Source organism: Spea bombifrons, chromosome 9, assembly GCF_027358695.1.
Source record: "Spea bombifrons isolate aSpeBom1 chromosome 9, aSpeBom1.2.pri, whole genome shotgun sequence".
NCBI classification, from domain to species: domain Eukaryota; kingdom Metazoa; phylum Chordata; class Amphibia; order Anura; family Pelobatidae; genus Spea; species Spea bombifrons.
In genome coordinates, this window is record NC_071095.1 from 462,995 (window position 1) to 486,982 (window position 23,988).

The following is a 23,988-nucleotide window of genomic DNA, read 5'->3' on the forward strand; positions in this document are numbered from 1 at the left end:
CAACAGCCAAGACTTGGTCTTATGTGTTTTCCATAAGAGTCGGTGAGCTTGTAGCACTGACGGGCGTTCCAGCCGTCATAAGCACTTTATTGAAAGGGGCCACTCTGCTATTACGTGCATTAGTGACCTGCAGAATTCCCGACACCCCCCCCCCCCAGTTCCTAGGATTGCAGGAGATATATTTGGCTGAATACATCGCTTGCAGGAGCGCAATATAACTACTGACCACTCCAGCACTGGCTTTTGAGGAGGGAACTAATAAGACCGCTTGTGTGCATGTACAGAAAGCTCTTCAGTGGATTTGGAGTGTTTTCCTTCCATTGGCTGGAGACAAAAATGAGTCTGATAGTAGGACCATGGCGGGGATGGCAATGGGCTTCTCCAAAAAAAAACAAAAAAAAACTCTTTATATGTGGAATTTAAGTCTTGCGGATCTTTTTTTTTTTTTTCTTTGTTTGCACCCTTGGCGTTTCATGGTTAGGCAGTAAATTAATGAGTGTGATGGAACACAACACTCGAGGGGTTCAATGCTAACTGAATGCTGAACAACCTTAATGAATTTTAGTAAGACTGACAGGAATAGACTGTATCGGATCTGATGGCTTCAGAACTAGTCAACTGTATGTGAAGCAAATATAGACTCATAACAAATACTGTTTTGTGGGGAGTTTTTTTAATCTCGGTCCCAAATAACACATTTTACATGTTCAAATGTCAAAGTTAAAAAATATACAGTACATGCAAGGACTGGATCTTCACAAGAAATGGTTATCAGATGGCATTTAAGAAAGCCCTGTAAAAAGCAGAGAATTACATTAAAGTATGTCTGCATATAAAGTCTGAATTATGTACACATTTTTCTAGAAAGACGCCAAATATTCTAAATATATCATAGACTGTGCTTGAAAATGGCAGATGATGATGATGACCCCACCTAGATCAGGAACTTTATTCCCTTTTTAATACATGTGATTTTGTGCTCTGGAGTCAACTTTCCTTATTCTGGAAAGCTATTTCCTCTCGGTAAGGCAATACCTGAAAATGTGTGTTCATCGCTGGTCTTCTGTTACCTTTTGCATTTTAGGGTACAGTGCAGAAGGTTTGCACTTCATGATCTAAGAGCAAATAAAAGACCTCCAAACTAAGTGAAATCTACTGTTTTAGTCTAAGCTTGGAGGTCTTTAATTTGCAAAGCAGCCTACGAGACACTGAAGGCCAACGCAAGAGCACTTGGGGTTTGCTCTCTGACGGTCCATGTGTCGGCCTGTTCCTTTAGCATCACCATGGGTAACTTATTGATTTGGGCACTTTTAAATTAATTTGCTGTTCTTTTAAAGGCTTAATATCTATTGCAGCTGGTTAAAACAAATTTTAATTTAATTTACAAGTCGTGTTGAACTCTGCCTCTTTGCATGAACATCACTGCGACTTCAACAACATGTATGTATTGGCAGCAGCCCAAACCGATGTAAAACTGGTGGTATGTTAACAATATATGGAGGTCAGTGCCCAGTTGGCCCAGCTCCCAAAGCAAGCTTACGAGGTGTTGCACTGGGACACAATGCTGTGAAAGTGTAGAATATGGCTGCACATGTTTAATTTATTGGCGGTTGGTTTTAAAGTTCCTGGGCCAGTTTTATTCCCCATCTCTGGTGCCTCCAAAGTTAAGCCTTACATACATTATCAGGCAGCAATGAAGTGCAATACATCAACGAAGAAGAAATCACAAATGCCTTTTGCTGAGGTTTTAAGTTAATAAACATGTTTAGTTTTATCATAACACTGAGATACGCTGTTTTTTAATCCATTCAAACTGTTAAATACGATCGGAGACACTACGTACCATATTATTCCTGGTAGCTCGGGATCCTTATAGATAAACTTATGTTTGTAGCCATGTTCAGCAGGATATAAAACCAGTTTAACCTGCCTAGAATGTGGGGATGTTAGGGCGATTTCATGCAGCTGTGGGAGAATAAAAGTGTGAAGGTACAAATAATGTTAAATATAGTCTCTTAAATGTGCCCAGTGTGCATAGATTTGGACAAAATATTAAAAAATTGCATCCGTTGGGAGTTACAGCGAGAAGCCTTTTCCCCGCTTTCACAGCAACAATCAGTTTTTGTCCCCTTCCCTCCAATTGCATTAAATACTTTTTATCAATTTTCCCCTGGAACACAAAGTCCCCCCCCCCATACTCAGAGATGTAATTAGTCAACGATTGGACAATAGTTCGTCATAAATACCTTCTTGGCCATTGCTGATGGCACAACCTGGTCGTCTTCTGCATGCAGGATTAGCAGGGGGCTGGACATTATTTTAACGCTGCAATAAACATACAAAGCGATACCATAAACCATTGTGCAAAATTGGAAAGAGCCACAACTGGGTTTGTTGCCTTCTTTTGGATCAAAGAAAGAAATAAACAGATAGGGGGAAGGCTGAACTTGATGGACGCACGTAACTATATGTAATTGTAAACTAATACATAAAGTCTTGGGGTCAATAGATGCTGCTAAAAAACTAAACATGTAGTATGGACAGTGTTGACTGAGGGGTTTGTAGTCGGACGTGTGAGTTCCGTGTCACTGATTTTATTATTCATTACGATCCCTGGACGTTTCTCCTTTAAGAAGAAATGCTATTAAGTGACTTTAACTCATTGACTAAACTTCACATTATGCAGGAAACGCTTAGACCGTTAACGAGAACGTATATTAGGATTAGCCCTTCATAATGCATAGTGAAGTTGGGCCACTTAGATCCCAACTCTCCTGTAAACTCACAGGTTAGTCATGTATGGAGCGAAACTAATTTAAAATGCTAAAAGGTTATAGGAAATTAATTGTTTACGTTATTTGTTTTTTTCACATAAGCTTTCCTTTAGGACAATGTTCTACTGAAATACAACCGCTACCAGGGTCACTCCCATAATCATAATGACAAAACAAATGCAAAGAGACACATTTCTAAAAATGTAGATTTGGAAAGAACACGAAGACTTACTTTTGGTCATTGGGAAACACGTTATTGCTCAAAGCAAAGGTGTCCAGGAAAAAGTATTCAAACCCTGGGAAAATGTGGTATATCTATAAAAAGGTACAAAAAAATATCACATTACTTCAGTATTTGCCAACCTGAATGATTTAAGGTGTGGGAATGGCTTTGGTCATCACTCATCGCAGCGAGTGGTTCTGCCATGATGGGGAATCTTCCGCCATCTACATACCTTCCCGAAGGGATGATAAGCTCCAGCCTCGCGGATATTGGTGTAAGGTGCTTCCAGAATAACCCCATCTGGTGCATTCCCTAAAATTGGCAACCACTGAATAATTAAGCATGAAAATAAGCCATTTGAAAGGATCTGTTGATACCATTTACAGTAAGAGATGGGATAAGGCTGATGGAAGAGTAAGGCTTATGGAAGAGTACTCAAAGACGCTCTGTAAGAAACAGTACTTGCTCTGTCAGACAGAATATGGCAGTGGGATAATATTAGGGTACAGTGGCTACATCACATTCTTCCCAAGAAAATACCAAGTGCCATCCTCTTTGGAAATGTACAAAGCCTGTATCCGGATGCCGGTCAGGGCAATTACGTAGCCAGCCAAAAAAGCATGTGATTTTTTGGCAAAACCTTAAGGTCCGCGGTGTACATTTTTCTCACGTTTAAGCAATATCTGTTGTCTCATGTAGCTTACAAACCAGGCCTTACATACCACTCCTTTTAACTGAAATCATAACAAGTTGAACCCAGAAGCAGCAGCGGAGGCTTCTCTGCATGCCTGGGGCATATACCTCTGTATGAAAATGGGTTTTACCCCAGATCAGTGCAATAGCAAGACCACTTAAATATTTAAAGAAAAGTATAAATTGCACTGAATTACAGGTACAAATTACATACAGACAATGTTAGAACCTTATAAATACCATTTTCCCTGCTATCCCTGGTGACACTGATGAGAGACTCCTCCTCCGTGCCTGAGATAGGGCAGGACTCAAAAGGTTAAAAGGCCCCTCCCCTCCTAGAACCCTCAGTGTTTTTTTCCTGCCCTACATCAGGTATGGAGGACTCATCTCCCGTTTGTTGTTTTTTTTATACGGCTCTAGGTTGAGCCGGTTCTCCCTGGGCTAAGCCCCCCTGGGTGGGGGATACCTTCAACATAGCCGGATGGCTGGTGTCGCGCTGCCCTGCGCTTACTCACCTTTGCTGGAGCGGTTGTCCCTCCGGCTCCCTCTCCTCCGCTCCCGCTGCTACCAGCTCCTGCAGAAACCGCCAGTGCCTTCAGTGTTCTTAGACGGTGCGGTCTCGGCTAGGGTTTCTAGGCATATCCTGTATGCGTTCCTAGCCTCGTTTTCATCCCAATTCAAAATTTTGGAGCCAGATTTGCTGCTGTTGCAGCTTGTAGCCTGGTATGGAGCTATTTAAGCGGTGTGGTGAGTTGATGATTGATTATTGTATGTTTCTGCTGGTGCTGTTGCATCTTATTTTGATTATGTCTGCTCCAGATAATACTGATCGTTCCTCTGTTGAGGATAGACCCAAAAAGGCTGTAGTCAAAACCAAGCATGCGCAGTGTTCTGGTTGTCACAAGCCTCTGCAGGATTCCCAGAAAAAGCTCTGTTCCGCCTGCCTAAAATCCGTTGCGAATTCTGAAGCCTCTGGTGGGAGAGAGTTTTAGGCCTGGCTTAAGGAGGAGATGCAGTCCACCTTTTCTGCCTTTCGTCAGTCTGTTCCTGCTCCTTCCTATCTTCCCGGCGGTACGGGCACCATCTCTCCTGGGGCAACAGCAGTTCTCTGACTCCGAGTTTGATTACCCTGAGGTGGAGGATTATTCATCAGAGGAAGGAGAAATCCGGGAAGAAAGTTCCTTTTTGTTTCCGGTGGAAGAAATTGAGACTCTCATTTCTGCTGTAAAGTCTGCCACGAAATGGCTACATATGAGAAGGATCACTTCTTTCCCGGTTTCTCTAAGCAGTCACCTTCCTTCCCTGTACATCCTGCTTTATCCAAGATCATTAAGCAGGAATGGCATCATCCAGAGAGAAGCGTTAACCTGTCCAGACGGGTGAAACGCCTTTTTCCTTTTGATGAGGACTGTGCGACTCTGCTGGTTTATACCGCAGTGATGAAGGTCTCCAGAAAGACTGCTTTGCCACTGGAGGATGGCTCTCATTTTTCTGACCTCATGGAAAAGAAAGCTGAAGCTGCTGTTAAAAAATCTTTTGAGGCCTCCGCTGCTGTCTTTAAACCTGGGACAGCATCTGCCTCAGTTTCCAGGGCTGTCTCAGAATGAAAAAGATGTTGCTCCACCTTCATCCCGGTGGGAGGAAGACTTTGACATTTCGTAGACAATTGGTTCTTCATCACCCAAGATCCCTGGGTGAGATCCATCATATCCCCATCAACTACAATTCAAGATCAGGCCTGCGGACCAGTTTTTTATTTCCCACCTTCCTGGAACCTGGAACAGCGCGGATTCCTGTTATCTGCTATCCAACAATTTGCAGATACAAAAGTCCTGATTCCCATGCCCCTGCGGGAACAGGGTCGGGGGATTTATTCTCGGGTCTTTTTTTGGTCTCATAATAGACCTACGTTTCCTGAACAGTCACCTTCGGTTTCTGAGGTCCAAGATGGAGACCATAAGATCAGCTCTGGACTCTCTAAAACTCCGAGACTTCATGGTCTCCATAGACCTAAAGGATGCGTATCTTCATGTCCCAGTTCACCCTTCCCATCAATCGTTTCTGCGGATAGCTATTCCTTGGGGTTCAAGGATCAGACATTTTCAATTTCAGGCTCTTCCATTTGGCCTATCACCAGCCCCCAGAGTATTCACAAAGCTCCTTGCAGTGGTGGTGGCCCATTTGAGACGTCAAAGCATTTCGGTCATTCCTTACCTGGAACGATTGGCTGATTCACACTCATTCGGTAGCTCTCCTTCCGTCTCACCTTTCCTGGGTGGTCAATACGTAGCAGGATCTTGGCTGGATTCTGAATTGGGAGAAGTCCAACACAGTTCCTTCTCAACAATTGGTGTTCCTCTGCCTTCGCCTGGATTCCTGCTCGGGGAAAGCTTTTCTTCCCTCAGCCAAGATCAGCGGGATTTATTCACTAAGACACATGCATTTCTCTACTGGGCAAGATGATTTCAACAAGGTATGCAGTTCCCTGGGCCCTGGTTCACATGAGGGTTCTTCAGAACCATATTCTTCATCTCCTGAAAGAGAACCCATTCGCCCTGGACAGACTTGTTTGTCTCCCTCCGCATGTCAAAATGTCCCTCTCCTGGAGGCTCCAACGAGACACTCTGGCCACAGGAAGATTATGGGCTCTGTCATCCAAGGAGCTACTTACCACGGACGCAAGCAGAACAGGCTGGGGAGGCACTTATAGGGACAGCTTTGTACAAGGTCTTTGTGAAGAACCATGTCTGATCTTCACTGTTATTATTATTATTATTATATTTATTTGTACCCTGTTTGAATGTGGTTGCAGCTCTGGCCTTCAAAGAGACAATCCTGTAATTTGGCTGGGACTCTTAATCAGCCAGCACAGCCCTGTCTGCCCAGACGGCACCTGCACTTCAGGGGGGATAACACAGGTGGGGAAACCCATTGTTCCCTTAATCCCCTCACTTGATACATCCCCTGTATATTGGTGGGATTTGTGATGGGATGTGGCTGATGGGATTGGGGGTTGGGTTCGGTGCTCATTGAATTGAGATTGTATAGAAGTTCTGTGTGTTTGTAATAAAGTGAGTTCTATTTTAACCTCAAAGCATGAAGTCCCGTCTGATTGAGGGTAGTGCTGGTCTGTGACTGCTTTCTTGGGACAGCCACAGCGTGTCAGCTTACTGGGAGAGGGAAGGAGCTGGCAGGCGGATGTGTCCAGTCTGGGGCACAGGTCGATCCGTCGCAGTCTTTGGTCTCCTGCTACTCAGCTCCTACCCTCAATCTGCCTGGAGCTGCTGGCGGTAGAGAAAACCCTACATCGGGCAGTAGTCGCCTACATCAACAAGCAAGGAGGTACGAGAAGTCCTTGCCTTCTGCGTTTAGCATTCCGGATTTCCTTTTGGGCAGAATACCGTCTAATGACTTTGTCCGCTGTTCACCTAAGAGGAACTTTGAATTCCCAAGCCGATTTTCTGAGCAGGATTTCTGTTGAAAGCAACGAATGGGCTTTGCATCCAGCAGCCTTTCACATGATTGTCCAACGGTGGGGATTGCCCGAGACAGATCTTATGGCCTCCAGGGACAATTTTCAAGTTCCAGCGTTCTTTTCCCTCAATCCACAGGACCAGCCGTTGCCGGTGGATGCTTTCGCCCAGGCTTGGAGTTTCAGCCTCGCCTATGTTTTCCCCTCCGTTTCCTCTTATATCCAAGGTTCTGCAGAAAATCAAGACCGACCAGGCGTCTGTTATACTGGTAGCTCCAGACTGGCCGAAGCGTGTCTAGTACGAGGACTTAGTCACACTCAGTCATGCACCGCCCCTGCGGCTCCCTGCCTGGAAAGACCTGCTTCACCAGGGTCAGTTCCTTAATCCGAATCCTGCAGTATTTCAGCGGATGGCTTGGAGGTTTAACGGAAAATTCTGAGGGCTCAAGGTTTCTCTAATCCAGTTACGGAAACTCTTCTTTGCAGTCGTAAGAAGGTCACATCCCTCAGATACATTAAAGTGTGGAAGAAGTTTTGTAGCTGGTGTATCTCCAGGAAAATTCTTCCTTCAGACAGTTCACCAGGATCCATTCTGGAATTTTTACAAGTGGGGTTTGACCAAAAGCTTCAACCTTCTACCATCAAGGTCCACATATCTGCCATCCGTGCTCTACTTAGTTTCGATTTCATTTCTATCGTCAGGTGTTTTTCCAAGGCTATGGTGCGTATTCTTCCTCGTCCTGTCTCCAAAATGGTGCCCTGGGACCTGAACCTTGTCCTTCGCAGGCTCATGTTACCTCCTTTTGAGCCTCTTCATTCAGTTTCCCTACACCTGTTGTCCCTGAAGACGGCCTTCCTGGTGGCCATTACTTCTGCGAGGTGTATTAGTGAACTTCAGGCTCTTTCTATGAAGGTGCCGTTCCTGTGTTTTTTCCTGGATAAGGTCGTTCTCTCTTTGCCCCTGGAATTCTCACCCAAAGTACAGACAGCTTTTCACAGGGATTAAGAAATTGTGTTGCCTACATCCAAACCTTTTGAGTCCTGCCCTATCTCAGGTACGGAGAATGAGTCTCTCATCAGTGTCACCAGGGATTGGCAGGGAAAAGAAGCTCTCGGTAAGTAGAACTTTATGTTTATAAAGTCTAGTAAACAAAACTGGGCACTACAGCTGCTCTTCAAAATACTGAACCCCCTCATTATTTTAGCACTTTTTTTTACTTCCTTTCAGAGGATATCCTATGGACAGAGCCTATGGACAGATCATATGGATTTCATGCCAGATTTCCCATAAAGTAAACTAGGTATTACCTTTTTTAGGCGCAGAATGCAAGTGGGCATGGATTATGTGTCCCCTCCCACCCCCCTTCGCTCCATATTCTGATGATGCTCCATCTACTATTGTGAATGCTCTGCCCACGTCTCTCCCACAACGGTTATATAGATCTGATAAATGTCTACTCACCTTTTTCTTGTAACCTTCTGGCTGCGTTGGTAGCTATTCTGTGTATTGAAAACCAACTTTAAGAATTATAAGTTTAAAGGCATACACAATAAAAAAAACATACCTACTAATGTGCGATACACCAAGGAACGTTCCTTCAGTGGGAGAAATATCCCTAACCCCTAAATCAGCCTTGGAGATAGAGTTAGTCGAGGGACTTCCTAATAATCCTGACCCTTAGAGTAGAGTAGGCTACAAGTCAGCAGAAGGAGAACGAAGGCTTCTGTGAGGATATAAGACCAGATAATGTTTACAGCCATAGCTGTGCAACAAACACTTGGTACCCAAAATGTGAAGGAAGGGACAGAGGCCAAAGGACCCCAAGATCTAAGTAGGAGCACTTCCATTTTATCCTATCTCAAAATTATAGCACTTGCTAACAATGCTAAAGTCTGCTGCCCGAAAAAAGTCATGTCAAGTCAGGATTCCAGGTGCTCAAGTATTCTTCAGTCATTAGCCAAAACACCCAATAACCTCAAACCAACAAAAAGAATTCAAGCAGCTGAGCTTGGTACCCACAACTTACCCAGTGCCAAGTGAATGTCCCCATAAACATACAGGACTTCCCCGACTACGAGCCTTTACCCACTCATATAAATAGGCAGAATCATTGGTCACTCCTTCCTCACTCGGTTCCCCAGTGGAATCGGCAAATCCTAGGGAGGCAAAAAAACAGAGCTTACCCAATAATGTTAAATGGGCGAACAGACAAGGAGGGAACAAGGTCAGAAGAAGACAATAACTAGATGCCTACCACCTGTACATCCAAGCCATGTTGCCCTGTAATCGGTTGTGATACCTGGAGCAACCAGGACACATTTAGAATGTTCTATATCTATATATAACAGACAGGGTGTGTGGTTTTACTTACCCCTGTAGTCAATGGACAGCACATGGAACCCAGCAGCACTAAGAACCTGTAACATACATAACAGTGAGCTCAATTAACGCGGGACAACGTCTAAAGGCTAATTGTTTTACTCTTTAAACAGCTACTATTTTAACCGCTACTATTTACCTTTATTAGTTGAACTCTGTGATCTACAGCCCTGTGAAAGATATGCGAAGAATGTTAGGGTTCCATCTATTCTATAGAGAACAGCTACTTTCTAGGGATATGCAGCAATTCCTTAGGATCTTAAGGGAAATAATTCCTTGGAGACAGCGTGTTAAACAATAATATGGGTAAATGTGCTTTGACGATAATCTGTCTTTAAGAGATTTAGATTGCTTTCATTCCTTGTTAATGGCACGAAACTGTAATCACCTTGTCCCCCCATTGCCATGGAGATAAATTATAACTGGGTTATTGTCTGAGAGAGCCGCTTCAAACCAGCCATGGTCCTTTCCCTTTGCCTCTTCACCTCTGCTGGCCGGCACAGTATGCCTACAACAACAAGAGCGCATGAAACGTTTTACCTTTCCGTTAACAGTGAATAAACTCATTAATCTTGAAACTAAAAATAATTGATAATGACAAAGGCACTACCAACTAAACATATACATCACAGTCACTGGAAAAGACCATATAATGGATGACATGTGAGAGGATCATGGTGCAGACAACCAAAGTATGGGTGATCACTGCAAGAGCTGCATCATACATCATCTGGAGAGAGGGTTAGGCGTGATTCACACCATATTGAAATATTCTAACATTTTTAAAGTTTGCTCACCAGACTCCGACAGTGATTCCTTCTTCAGGGGTGAGGTAGAAATTGCTGGTGTGATTCAGAACGTCTTCTGGATATCTTGTGTCCACAAAAAATGGGACTCTTACTGGTAATGTAATCAGAATTATTTGGAAAGATGGTATACTACATGTTTCAAACAAGGTTCACGATGCAAATCAGATACTTACCCATATTTAAGTAAACTACCTTGGACAGCAATACGGGAAATAGTCTGATGGTGAATGGAGCACTAATGTAAACGACGAAAAGGACCAATGCAAATTTTTTCAGATAGGAAAACCAGGGTGATGAAGATCTGTAAGAGAACACATTTTACATATCTGTAACAATATAGATGTTTGGCCATCTTTTCAGGAGGTCCACCCAAAAGATCACAATATAACAAACTCAAAAATTCTATGAGCTACCCTCACCAGTTAAACTTGTCAGATTCTGTCCCCGAATAAGTTTGATACCTTCATTGACAGAGTGGCATATATACATCCAGAGGTATTTCCATGTTTTAGTTGCATAATGTGATAGCTAAAAATGTAGGTTTTGTGAATAAAAGTTTATAGATTATAGAGCATAGAGATTATAGCTAAGCAACTGGCAAGTACCGGTAATAAAACAAATATGAAATGAATATGAGAGCGGACCGACTAGATATTAAATCTTTTAAGTTCTCCAGGAAACCGCCATCACAGTCCCTTCAATAAGTGGATATGATAGATAGATAGATAGATAGATAGATAGATAGATAGATAGATAGATAGATAGATAGATAGATAGATAGATACTTTTCATGTTTCTACTATTCTTTTGTAGGGATCAAGACGATATTTATCTTGGTGCTCTAATAACGTTTGCATTGTTATAAAAAGCAATTTCGGATGAATGACCTAAATGTTTAAAAATCATTGTGGAAACGAGTTGTTTGTGGAAACAAGTTAATTCTGATATTTCCAGAGCTCTCTCTCTCCACCATTGTTTTATTTTATTGCTTTATGTTTATTTACACCAATGTTAACTTTGCACTTTACCCTGCTTGTAACAGCTCTACAGAACATGTGCTTCAAAAAAGAATGATAAGAAAATAGTAAAAATATCAAGAAGAAAAATGATGCTAATTGCCATATCTCCACTAGGGGGAGACTCTAGTGGAAAATGTGTTATTTCATTATATTTACCATTTTTACTGTAACTGGGATATTATCTTTACTCAGATCACATTTAACTGTTAATATTTATACAAAGAAGGTAAGATTACACATTCCAAGGAAAGAAAAGTCTGTGTTTACATAAATGGCAAAAATAAAGGTACAGTATAGCAAGGAGGTTTAAAATCAATAGCAGTTGGCCCAAAAATAGACTGGGAACATAATGGCTATAAATGAGTTAATTATCTTGCTTATTGGCCTTGAATTCATATGAGAGCTTCTTAATAGCATATTTTAATCTTTGGGATTTGTACATCGCATATGCCGTACATCAAATGAATCATTCTACACTCTTGAAAGGCCTGCGGTGTTACAGGTCCTGATGCCATAGATAAAGAAAATGATTAAGCAATGTTTATTTTAGTATATTTGTCTTTGCAGGCCGGGGGCACAAGAACACAACCTGCTTGAGATGCTGGAAACCCTAGAACAGGCTCTACATCAGGGGCCAAAAATCAGGACTGTCCACGTGAGCTTGGGACTCTTGGGAGGTATGACATTAAAGGCTACTGTCATTTTAAAGTGGTTTTGTAGCATATTTTTAGTATAAAGGGGAAATAAGGTCCCAGCGCTATACGAACAGGAAAGAGGATGTTTGTGATGACTGCGAGACAAAGGAATCACGTGGCCCAGACTCCCAGCCTCGCTGACATCTCTTGGTTTCTGTGTTATCCTTTTAAATGCATTACAGTAACGCGATAAGTCATTATCTATTATCTATAGCGAAAAACTGTAGGTTGTACATAAAATATCCCTGCTTTATTATAAAATGCTTGGTAAGTATCCCATATGATTGTATTTCATGTGCTTCCAAATATTGAGAAGCTATATCCAAAGCCCCCATTCATGTGTCAGTCTTTAATTAATTGGGTATAATCAATGAACAATTAGGATGAATTTAAGAATTGTTATGCATTCACAGCGTGTGCAGAGAATTTAAAATAATATTTTGTTTTAGCACCGAAATAACCCATATCACTTGAATGGATTTTACAAACTAATGGAGGAAAGTTTATCCAAAAGGAGAAGTAACAAGAGGGCATAATCTAAAGCTATAGGATCAGAGGGTTAGATATAATGTAAGGAAGTTTTACTTTACTTAGGGGGTGGTAGGTAAATGGAACAGTCTCCTGTCAGAAATGGTAAAGGCTAATATAATAACTACTAATAACTGACTAATAATAATGTCACAGCACCGGTCATCCGTGGCAGCTTCAAAAAGTGCATTTATGTACCATAATGCCCTGCACAAGAATTGGGGGCCACGAGGGCCAACGTTACATGCCTATAATGTTTAAGCTGAGAGCACATTGCTTTGTAGCTAGTGATATTTCATGATCAGTCTGGTGCAGCGTGTAAAGAGTAGACCGCAGTGCGGGGCAAGGTTCATCTGTACAAAAAGAATTTGCAGCCGGCTACTAATTTGTCGTCTTTCAATACAAACCAAGCGGATTTTCTCACCTCTTCCTACTTTTTGAGGTCTGTGTGGCTGAGGCATCCTTGGAGTCCGACTTTGAACCCTTGCCAGGCAATGGGGTAACAGAACCCCTTTTCTGGGGTGGATCTCGGCGTTTCATGACTTCTTTCTCTGACTGGGATCTCCTATTAAATGACAAAAGAACAGACGCTTACTAGGTCAAAGGAGAGAACATATCCTTACTTCCTCAGTATTTATTGCTTCATAATTAGAGCATAGTTAAGCCTTACACTGCGGTTTGTTTTGCACTTGTAAGGGTTAAGAGGCGAAGTTTGAGCTCTTGTGTAAAGGTCAGGGCAGCGGCAGACGAGTGTATTAAACTAAAGTCATTAAAACCAATGATTGTACGGATATTTAATGCTCAATTCCAAATGTCTCTTAAAACAAACAATAAAAGTATCTGTAAATGTTTTATATTTATGTAAATGTGCTGTTTGGCCAAAATAGAAACAATATGTTAAATTACTTCAGTTTTTGGGACCTCAGAGATTTCTTCTTCAAATGGAAGAAGTCAAAAGGTATCAATGAGCTCTTAATGGAGTTTTTACTATATATGTGTTTTTGTGCTGATTTTTTACCGTTTCGACCATTCGTCTGAATAACGAACAAACGAATGCAACATTGGACGAAAGAAAAGACAATCTTCGTTCATTCGTTTTAACTACACTAAGAGGAGGAGACTCTCGCCATTTTAATTCAACTTCCTCTACGTATTTATTTCTTATTTCCATGGCAACCGGGTGGAGGAATGGGATTTCCAAAAAACGAAAATGTTGGACGAAAGACTGTGACAGACAAATTTTGTCGAATGTGAAGGATTTTTTCTTGTAAAGTGTGGGTGAGTAAAATGAAAAAAAATAGAAGGAAAGAAGAGTTTCTCCTGACCTTTATCTCTTTATTGTTCTATTTCTGTATTTTATTTTTGATGACTGCAAGCGGCAAGGAGCAATGGTGTCCGATGCCTCTTAAAAGTGCTCTCCAAGCACAAGACACTTTAGTCTCTTTTGTAGCCAGAGGAGCTGCGCAGCTTAGCGGAACAGGCCTTGACAGAGCTAGGAGGAGGGCCCTAGGGGTTTTAATGGTTATGATTGGTGGTAGTTTTGTTGGGTGGGGTTTTTAGTGAGAGGTATAAATGGGCGGACATTTTAGATCCTGTCACATTTAATTTGAGCAACTTACCCGTTTTTGTCCCACCCTCCCTCACTGTTTTTCGCTTGGTCACAGCGGCGGGGCTGGATTGGTTAGGTGGGGGGTAGAATGGGGATGTTTTGGTTGGTATGGTTGTCTGGTTGGTATGGTTGGTTCGTTTTGGTAGGTTTCGAGCTGGTCTGTGACTCAGAACCTGGGGTGGTAGGGGTATCTCGGTATGCTACCTACTGTTGGTTTGGTGTTAGTGTGCACCTCACTGGTATAGTGAGGTTTATGTGTTATAATTTGGGGGTCATTGTCTATGTGTTGATATGTGGGGAATGTGTGAAGGTTATATCGTGTTATTTGTTGTGGACAATGACTTATTGTTAGGTATGTTGTATATATGTTTATAATATATATATATATATATATGTTAATATATATTATTCTGTTATGGTTTATAATAAAGCTGTGGACAATTATTTTCCATCATATCTGTGTGGTCTCCATTATTTGGGTTCACAGCGGGGTAAAATGTTTGGTGTTCCTTCACAAGCCCTATCTCCTAGACGATGTGCCTGTCAAGTGTTCTAGAGGTTTGTGGAGAGCGCTCTGCTTCATCTACTGCAATATATGCCCTTCCTTTTGGGGAGGATATCTTCTCTAATCCATTTACTTCCAGAGAGATCAGTGGTTTTTCATTCATTAATAATACAATTTCAGGATGAACATCTTCCATAATAATGAACCCTGAGTATTAAAGAAACAAGTAATAGGATTATTTCCCATCTTAATCCATCTAACTCTAAGCTCTTGCTGAGGATTGATCTGTTTTCTGCCTTTTTCCATATAACAATGCCATTTATTTTTTTTCTTTTCCTAGGACAGACGGTTGATTAAAAGTAATTTTTTTATTTGTATTTGCCTTATACGTCAACACTAATAAGAAAAAAAATTGTGTAAAGTCACAACCTCAGAGGTCTCTTCATCAGAAGGAGCAGTCCGATTTTTGGGTCAGGTGCCCAGTGACACTGTGTTATCGTTTTCAATAATCCTAAAACTGTTTTATCAATTACCTTTGCCACCATAAGTGAAGCAGAGTACCAGCCTGACTACAACCTCTCCAAAAGATTAGTGAAACCAAAGGGAAAATTTACTTGGAACCATCTCTAGATTGTAAACTCATTTACAAGCACAGTGAATGGGATATCCAAATATAAAAAAAATCTATAATAAAAAGCTAAAACTAAGCATTTTATGCAAACTGAGAGCTGTAGAATTAAAATAGTTTTTTTTAGAAATGTAACTGATTGTAACAGTTTACCTTTTTAAATTTAAACAGGATGATATACCGGTAATTTTAATCTCAATAAAAATATTAGTTCTAGCCTGTCTGTATGTACTGTGGCCACTAGGTGGCAGTGGGGAGCTGTATAAAGATGGCATTCACCAACACACGTATTCCCTTTTGTTTTACATAGGACCACATTGCTGTCCGGAAACTTGATAAGATTTAACTGTTGAATAAAGTATTAACTATAAAACAGATCCATGAGCGTGAATCTCCATTCCTGGACTTTGTGTGCATATCAGTATAATCCGAATATGTGATATTGACATATGCTACAATGGATTGTGATTAAAATGTAAAGTGTGCTACAAAACAGCCTATACATCTATTAAACTTTTGTTTGTAATCAAAGTAAATGCCTGGTGGGGCGCTGGTAACACACACTCACCCGATCTGCCACTCCAGCAACAGATCAGGTGCTGCAGAATGCAGCCGGGCATATCCAGCTGTCAGCCACACTTCCGACATTGGACGGCCACTGGCCTTAAAGTGCCAGGCCCTAATCGCAAATGCTAGTCTGGTCATGGCGAGGAAGAGAAAACACACACCCATCAGTGATCCCTTTTTTGATGCTTTCCGTTGTGATGTGGATATAGAAGTGGATACTGCTGTGTAGAGCATATGCCAGTTCTATCATATATAATATATTATGATTATTATTATTATACATAGCACTGCTCTGTTGTAGGGTAGATATAGTGGATATCTAATTTATACAAATGAATTTTTCCATTTATCATTAAAAGAAGTTAGGCTTTATTACTATTTTGGTTTTTGAAGACACAATAGTAGCCCCTAGCCCCAGCACTCAGACTTGCAAAAGAAGGCAGAGATCTTAAACCTACCAAAATGTGTTTATAAAGATTTTGTTTGAGGTGTGAGACAAGCTCAACTGAGAATGCCTTGCCATACGATAAGTGGGAGTATCTCAAATTTTAGTTCAGCTGTTCCATTACAGAGCAAAAATCCCCATTATCCCATCAGACTAATCCCATCTGCAAGATCTCAAATTTTTGTATCAGTAATAATATCACACAATTATGAAATGTCTCCAAAATTGTATATTTTCTTTTATTTGTCTAAATAATTTAACAGCCAAAGCCGGACAAGGTCTTGTTCCTATATTTCATATTTTTACGCAACTTTTACAACAGCATGTCATGTTAATAACCCACTTCCATTGGCACAGAAGACATGATAGACCCAACTCTCAGTTGCCACTTGCCAGTATTTTATTATTTTTATTTATTTAGCGCCAACAATGTACGCAGCGCTTCTAATAGTAGCTCCCCATATCCTTCGCTCTTCAGATTCATGCTAGAAAATCATAAAAGATCAAGTCTACTATACTATATCAATTGTGTGATGTTTTTCATGTGTTGCTAATCAAAACATGTAAAGTGCTGCCCCCTGCAGTATGTGGGATGTATAACCGAGTAACTGATTCCCTTCTGTGCGTTTATACATCATACATGTTGCAGAACAGAACACGTGAAATGTACTTGTGTCCTCAAAACAAGACAGATGTGGCCACCAAAATAAAAACTCAAATTGAAAGTCCTATTAATATTCTCCTGTCTGGCTGCAGGTGATGGGAGTTGTTGCTAAACTACTGCTAGAGGACCAGAGCTGTATGCCCTGGTATACAATGAAAATAATATCTAAGCTTTGCACCGTTATCTGTACTTAATGGGAGCAGCGCAGAGATTTGCAGAGAGGATAAAAAACTAGTCTAATGAGTGTAACGGGAAAATCCCAGTAGACATCATGTGGTCATAATCCGCTTTTGACCTTGATTTCTCCCAATATCCCGACTGTCTTTTTAGTTTCAAAGCAGAAGGAAATCCATCACAGTGACTGCAATAAACCATGGATCACTTGAGGCCTGCAAACAAGTCCTATAACATCCTTCACACTTCCTCTCTGATAAAATATCATGTGAGAAGGTTTCGCTTTCACGTTTAACAGATTGTGTTCTTAGTAGCCACAAGTGGTTCTAACATTTTATATTTCAGATTTGGCCACTTGCAGTTAGAACCTAATTTTTAGGGTGATGCCGATGCCCAATTTAAACTTTTTTCTTTACTTTTTTGTATGTCCAGGTTAAAGTTCATGTGTCCGTAAAATGCATTAGGTGTTTAGTTGAAAGCTCATGAAAGTGCAGTCTTGCTCTTAAGTATTCTAAAAACTACTGAAACTTAAAAAATAGGCAATACAAAACGTATAATTAATTTAAAAAAATAATGACGCCCATATATGAAAATAACTACCGTTTCCTCTACTGTATATGGGTATTTAAATCCACTTTAGGCTTCAAATCATAGTTTTATAGTATTTTATATGTTTCTATAAAATAAAAAAAAAACGTTAAAAATAAGTAATACATTCAAGAGAATACAAAGATGTAATTTCTTTTAACTCCACGTATCAATACAAAGGCCATTAACTGAAAAAGTTATTTTTCTGCACTCATTTACCAATACTATATACTCTGGTAGGGTGGCCACATTTCCTAACTGCCATTCAGGGAGACGAGCGCATTGCCACAGTTGTACAGCTTGACTCCTATCATTATATATTGAGTCAGGCACAGACAGTGGTAAAGTGTAACTCCTATCATTATATTGTGATCCAGACACAGACGGTGGTATGGCATGACTTCTATCATTATATAGTGAGCCAGACACAGACGATGGTACAGCATGTCTCATATCATTATTTAGCAAGCCAGAGACAGACTGTGTTATAGTATATCCCCATTCACTACTGAGCCAGTCACTGATCTTGGTACATAATGACACCTATCACTATATACTGATCCAGACATTGACGATGTTTCAGCATGACTCCTATCACTGTATACTGATGCAGACATTGACGGTGGTACAGGATAACTCCCATCACTATATAATGACCCAGATATTAGGATGTTAAATACACAGGTCTTGAAGAGGTTTAATGTATTGTATGACACAGGTGTTTAATATAGTTTAAATTTTATCTATAAAATAATTACTCTAAACTCAATGGAAGTGATTAAAATGCATTAAAGAAACATGCACATTTTTTCCTAATAATAATACAAGGACAGTCTTATGTACCGGTATACCCCACATTAACATACATAATGGGGTCCAGAACATGCATATAAGACGTGTCGCAAATATATTTCCCATTCAATGCATTGTAATAATTGCCCCCATAGTCTCCTGTTCGCTCGGTGTTGCCGGTACACGTGTCTGCCACTAGGGGGCGCGCAGCAGCTCAGCTCAGTCACCATTACGTAGAGAAGCATCGGTTCTCCTCTTCCTTCTCCTCCTCCTCCTCCTTTGCCGACCATTCAAACCTCTCACTAACTGCAATCGGCGGCGGGGGGAGGCAGCTGGAACTACCCCGGGGATCTGGCACTTACCGGCAGCCCGTGCTTCCCCAATACCCCGGGACTCCTCTGCCAGCAGCTTCCAGGATGCAGTAAGAGGTGAAGTCCGGACACCGGGACAGCTGGGTATGTGTAACGGTTCTCAGGATCCCGGGCGGGAGCCGAATCTCACTTTAGTATCCGGGGATACGCGGGGTATTTACTAGAGCTCGGTAGATCGAAAACCCTGCTGGCCCTATGGAGATTTACAATGGGAGAGGACCGATAACCGGTGGCTTTACAATAATAAATGCCCCAGATAATTGTGATGGCAGCTGGAGTGCGCTTTAAACCCTTAACGTGCCAGGGGAAATTTGTTGCGCACCCTGCTGGCATTCAGGGGGTTAAGTAGACTGATACTCTTTGTTGGCCTTAAGTGTCATTGCATTGGTCAACGGCACGCTGCCCACGTGTGGCACTGCAAAGGTTAAATACATTATTTTGTTGCAACAGTAAATAAATATTGTTATATATACATCATATTGTTACATATAAACATAATATTGTTGGTTGCAAATACATTATATACTGGATTATTACACTGGGTATAGTGAAATTACAGGCTCCGGTAAATTTAGGGGATAATGCACATCACATACTTTGTTTAACTCATTGTTTGCCAGCCCGAATTCTTATTTCTGTAATAATAATAATCTTTTATGAATTGGTGAAATCACCATGATCTTTATAGTTATGAAACAGTAATATTTAAGCCATCTGTCATCTACATGAATAGAAAAGTTTTGTGTCCCGTCTGTTACTATAGAGACATGAGAGCAATCTTAAATATATATACGATAGAATTCTTTTTGCTGTACATTCAGACGCTCTCGCATTTGTTCTTGTTCTGCGTTGATAAATATTGCCTGTGGTCTTTCTCGGTTTTGCGGATACAGACAGGGCGCTCTCTGTTGTGACAGGTATGGCCGGTGTTGGATGTAATCTCTACCAGCTGACAGTTCAGTGCCTGGAGGGACTTGCGAGTTTCACCCAGGGAAGGAGGTGTTTGTAGTTGGGTTTGGTTTGTTCTTCTGGCTGCCTGGGCATGTGGATGAGGTTCCTACATCTGTGATTCTATTTGTATGGCAGCCTTCTGGACTAATCCAGACTAATCCATCTGCCGCCTATTGCTATTCTGTCTAAATGTAGAAATAACAACAGTTACTTGTTTTCTTTTTCTTTTAGTTTTAGTTGTTTTGCCAAAAAAAATTAAACTAGTAATCTTCCTTTATGGCTTAAATGGGTCATACATTGGGGTTTCTCTCTTCCCTTTAAACTAACACCTTGTCAATAAGCATCATGATATCATAACCGCAGGCAATTGATTATCAATACAGTGCAGGAGGTGTAAAATCAGACAGGAGACGTAATTGGGTGAATGATGTGCGTTTTGCAGGCAGGGCCCCGGTATTCTAGGTCATGAGGCAAATTAGGCCAGTTCAGACAATCCAGAAGATGTATAAGAGACTCCTCACGCCTCGAGAACACTGGAGTCACCTGAAATCCATTAAATTATAGTTTTTCTGTGGCTTGTAGACGAATAGTTTTATGGGTCAGGTTTAGTAATTTTCCTTATTTTGAGAACAAAATCCTCCTAAAGTAGATTACATGCTTTTTGTGTTCCACTGTCTCATCACCCTCAGCCAGAGCATAACAATTGCTCTGTATATATTTGTAAGCCTGTGTCAGAGTCTTGAAATAAAAGGGATCATTTAGAGAATCTTTGGTGATGAACTGGTTAACATGATTATTTTGGAAACAAATGTTGGTTTAACCCCTTAAAACAATGCGTTTTGAGCCCGTACATGTAGGGGCTTTGTCATTAAGGGGTTAAAGGTTGGTTTAAATAAATCGCACACCTAGAAATCTGATCAAATAGGGTTTCCGTCCCTTTGGATGGTACTTGTGCTATCTTGGCTGGAACAAGGGGTTAAATACCTAGCTGCCAAGACCTCAGGGGGCTGAAATAGTTAAGTGTGTATGCTTAGCTGGGGGTAAGGTGTGCGGTGTTTGTCTCAGGAGGCATCTCAGTTGCTAGGCGAGGTGATGCTTTGTCTCTGTCCTGGGAAGCCACTCACGGCCAACGCTCCCAAATAAACAATTTGAACAGAATGAATTGCTGTTCAATGGCAACCGTATTAACCATTTCACGCCTGAACTTGCTATATATCAAATTGGCGCTTCTCAGAGCAGCCTGGCAGCAAATCGGTTAATAGCCACTTTTCTCCTTATCGTCGCCGCATCCAGCATTATCAGCTGAGCACAAAATATATCATTTTCCTCTGTTGATGGGGCCGGGTGAAACGAATGCAATAAAGAATGACATCAAAAGAAAAAAGAAAATCCCCAGCGGACGCAGCAGGGAAAACACTCAGCCTTAGCAGCATCTGACATTGAAGGCTAAACAATGGCGAGCCAGACAGTTTGAAAGGCGCAGGTAACAGATTCATTCAGCTCAGAAATCTTGATTTGGTCCAGAATACCACGGTAAATCAGAATAAAATTCATACTGCGCTTAACGTTATAAACCTATGAACACTGTGACGTCTACCCAGTAAATGCAATCAGTTTGTCTGAATAATTAAACATTTAATTGGACTTCACATTTTTCTTTTTTTCTCCTTTTTTTTTTTTGTTCTGTTGGGTACAGCAGCCTTCAGGATCCCTAAAATAAACGCAGGGTTAAGTTTTGTTTTTTTGATGGGCATTTTGATACAATTTCACAGTCCATTGTTGCAGTCTTCAGCGAATCCTGATTATTCTGCTTCACCTGTGCAAAAGCAGAGAGGCTCTGATCTTAGTCCGAAGTTTAAAATCGCCAATAGTTAGGAGATGACCGAGCTATCGTTGCTGAAGGGCCAAATATGTAGGTTTTTAAGAGATTTCTGCTGGTGCAGAGATGGCTCTCGGCAAGCCTTAACCGGTGAATTCCACACCTGTGCATAAGAAGAGCTATAGTTGCAAAAAATAGTGTTTGAGAACAGTGATTCAATTTCTAGGTTGTGGTCCAATTCAAACAAACCCAGCCGTTGTACTTTATACAGCTTGGTCAATTGGACTAAGAGCTCAGCAGTGTCCTCTGCCCCTGGGGCCTTGCTAGAGCTGACCCAGATTGGACCTGCAGCTCTGTTCAGGACCAACTAACCACAGGATCCGGTTGAGCCTCTGAATCCTGCAGATATCAGCGGAGACTCAACTTGGAGAAAAGTCAGGCTAGTGCTCAGTGGGGTCCTAAAACTTTAATATATGTGATCGCGCAATTACCCCCACATATACTCACGGCCCCTCTGTGGTGTACTTTCCGTATGACATCATATCTCTGTACTCTAGGCGAAGACCCCTGCTGAGGAGGAAGTCTATGGCTTGGTAGATCTGAGGACGTGCGGCTGGCTCAGGTATCAGGCAGCAACCCCCATAAATACAACACTGCTCATCACCTACTGTAATGGTCTGTTAAACTGTAGCCCCATTTTTCTAATAATGAGAGTTTCATTATTAGGCTTCAATTCTTTGCACCCCAACAATGGCGCTTAATGATCAAGCGCCATTGTTGGGTGCGAAACACATAAGGTGTTCACCTACAGTAGTGCTCCTCAACCCTCTCCTCAAGGCAACACCTTAGACACACCTGAGTAATACCTAAACCGTGGCGTGTTAGGTGTGCCATGAGGTGAGGGTTGAGGGTGATTGATCCCTCAGGCTACCCGAAAGATGTGAATAAATCGATAAATCCTCTGGAGCGGATTTCGGAAGCCTGATAGTTTGTTGCCATAGAAACCAAAGAAGCTTCTTAAAAGTTTCTGTGTTGCTGTTATGTGATTTAACCTTTGGATGAAATCTCTGCCAGAGTTTTGTTGATCGGCGTATAAGAGTAATTAATGCTTTGTCTAAGTCAAGGGTGTCCAACCTGCGGCCCTCCAGCTGCTGCAGGACTACATATCCCATACTGCTCTGCCAGCCACCTAGCTGAAAGAGCATTAAGGGAGATGTAGTCCTGCATCAGCTGGAGGGCCACAGGTTGGACACCCCTGGTCTAAGTGAAACACCTTTAAATCCCAACCATTCCTCTTACCTCTACAGTTTAGTGACCCGGACGACAATCCCTGTGATCAGGCAGGTTCTGCTTGGCATCCGTTTATTGTCACGGCACATCTGGCACAAGACGGGAAATCGGGACGTGTCCGTCTAGCATAAATTCCTACCTTTTTAATTTTTTTTTTAATTATGTATTAACTAAATGCACAGCTGCAATTTGTAAATCCATTGGCGGTTATGAAGCTTCCCAATGGACTTGCCAAAAATATTACTTTGTTCTAACGAGTTCTTCTTTTGTAATTGACCTGTATCCGTAAATAGCTTTTATTTACTTGAAGGTAAAATATTTTGCCATTCGGTAGGGTGCGCCGTGCCTTGGCGTGCGAATGTGTGTTGGTACAATTATTGTCTATCTAATTATTTATCGTCTGTCTTCATTTCGAATTCGTATTTTGAGTGATTTGAATATTCAGAACAGAACTGTTAATTCAAAGCTATTAGCATACGTTAACAGCTGTTTATTCTCCAGTTTACTGCTTTTCTGCCAAGGGGGTAGATCGTTTATAATAAATTCCTTTGTTGGGAAAACACTTAAGATAATTTAGTGTTAAACATGGTTGGGCCTATTCCTGTTAAAATGGCTTTTACGCACAAAATGAGCTTTTATGTTTAACAGAATTACAAATATTTAGTGAATAATGTTGCCTATAAACAAATGCTCTCTTAATCTAACCGCATAGAGTGTTCTGAAATAAATGTATTTATCCTGAAATATTTTTCTCCTTACCTGTAAATGTAAAAATATATAGGATAAATGCCTTAACGGGGCATTATATATTCTCCCTTATCTGTCAGAGGGTTCTTTTAATACAATGCTAGAACTGCCCTGAAGGAGTTAATATGATGGTGGATTTATTCAAAAGGGACGTTACCTGGGACCCTTTTTCCAGGAATGTAGAAAGTCCTTCGCCATTTTGAATTTTGGACATTTGGTTTATTAGAGCATCAATGCTAAGCTGA

General features: G+C 41.2%; 1 protein-coding gene across 1 annotated transcript; it reads right to left on the reverse strand.

Moving 5' to 3' along the window:
* Positions 1-418: 418 nt before the first annotated feature.
* Positions 419-19,031, reverse strand: LOC128504990 (lysophosphatidylserine lipase ABHD12-like). Its single transcript, XM_053475265.1, has 14 exons — positions 18,928-19,031; positions 13,018-13,158; positions 10,525-10,652; positions 10,340-10,442; positions 9,931-10,050; positions 9,682-9,712; positions 9,535-9,580; positions 9,190-9,319; positions 8,625-8,662; positions 3,230-3,309; positions 3,007-3,089; positions 2,247-2,325; positions 1,844-1,965; positions 419-793 (listed from the first exon to the last, which is right to left on the reverse strand). Exons 2-14 carry the CDS (start codon positions 13,131-13,133, stop codon positions 772-774), a joined length of 1,098 nt encoding a protein of 365 aa, XP_053331240.1. The 5' UTR covers positions 13,134-13,158; positions 18,928-19,031; the 3' UTR covers positions 419-771.
* Positions 19,032-23,988: the final 4,957 nt, after the last annotated feature.

Bases quoted from the DNA above. Each gene is read 5' to 3' on its own strand.
- LOC128504990 (XM_053475265.1), bottom strand. From the start codon at position 13,133: ATGAAACGCCGAGATCCACCCCAGAAAAGGGGTTCTGTTACCCCATTG. The intron at 9,713-9,930 runs GTGATTACAGTT...TATCTTTCACAG, and splicing joins CATGGCAATGGGGGGACAAG to GGCTGTAGATCACAGAGTTC. The intron at 9,320-9,534 runs GTAAGTAAAACC...TTGCCTCCCTAG, and splicing joins GCTGTCCATTGACTACAGGG to GATTTGCCGATTCCACTGGG.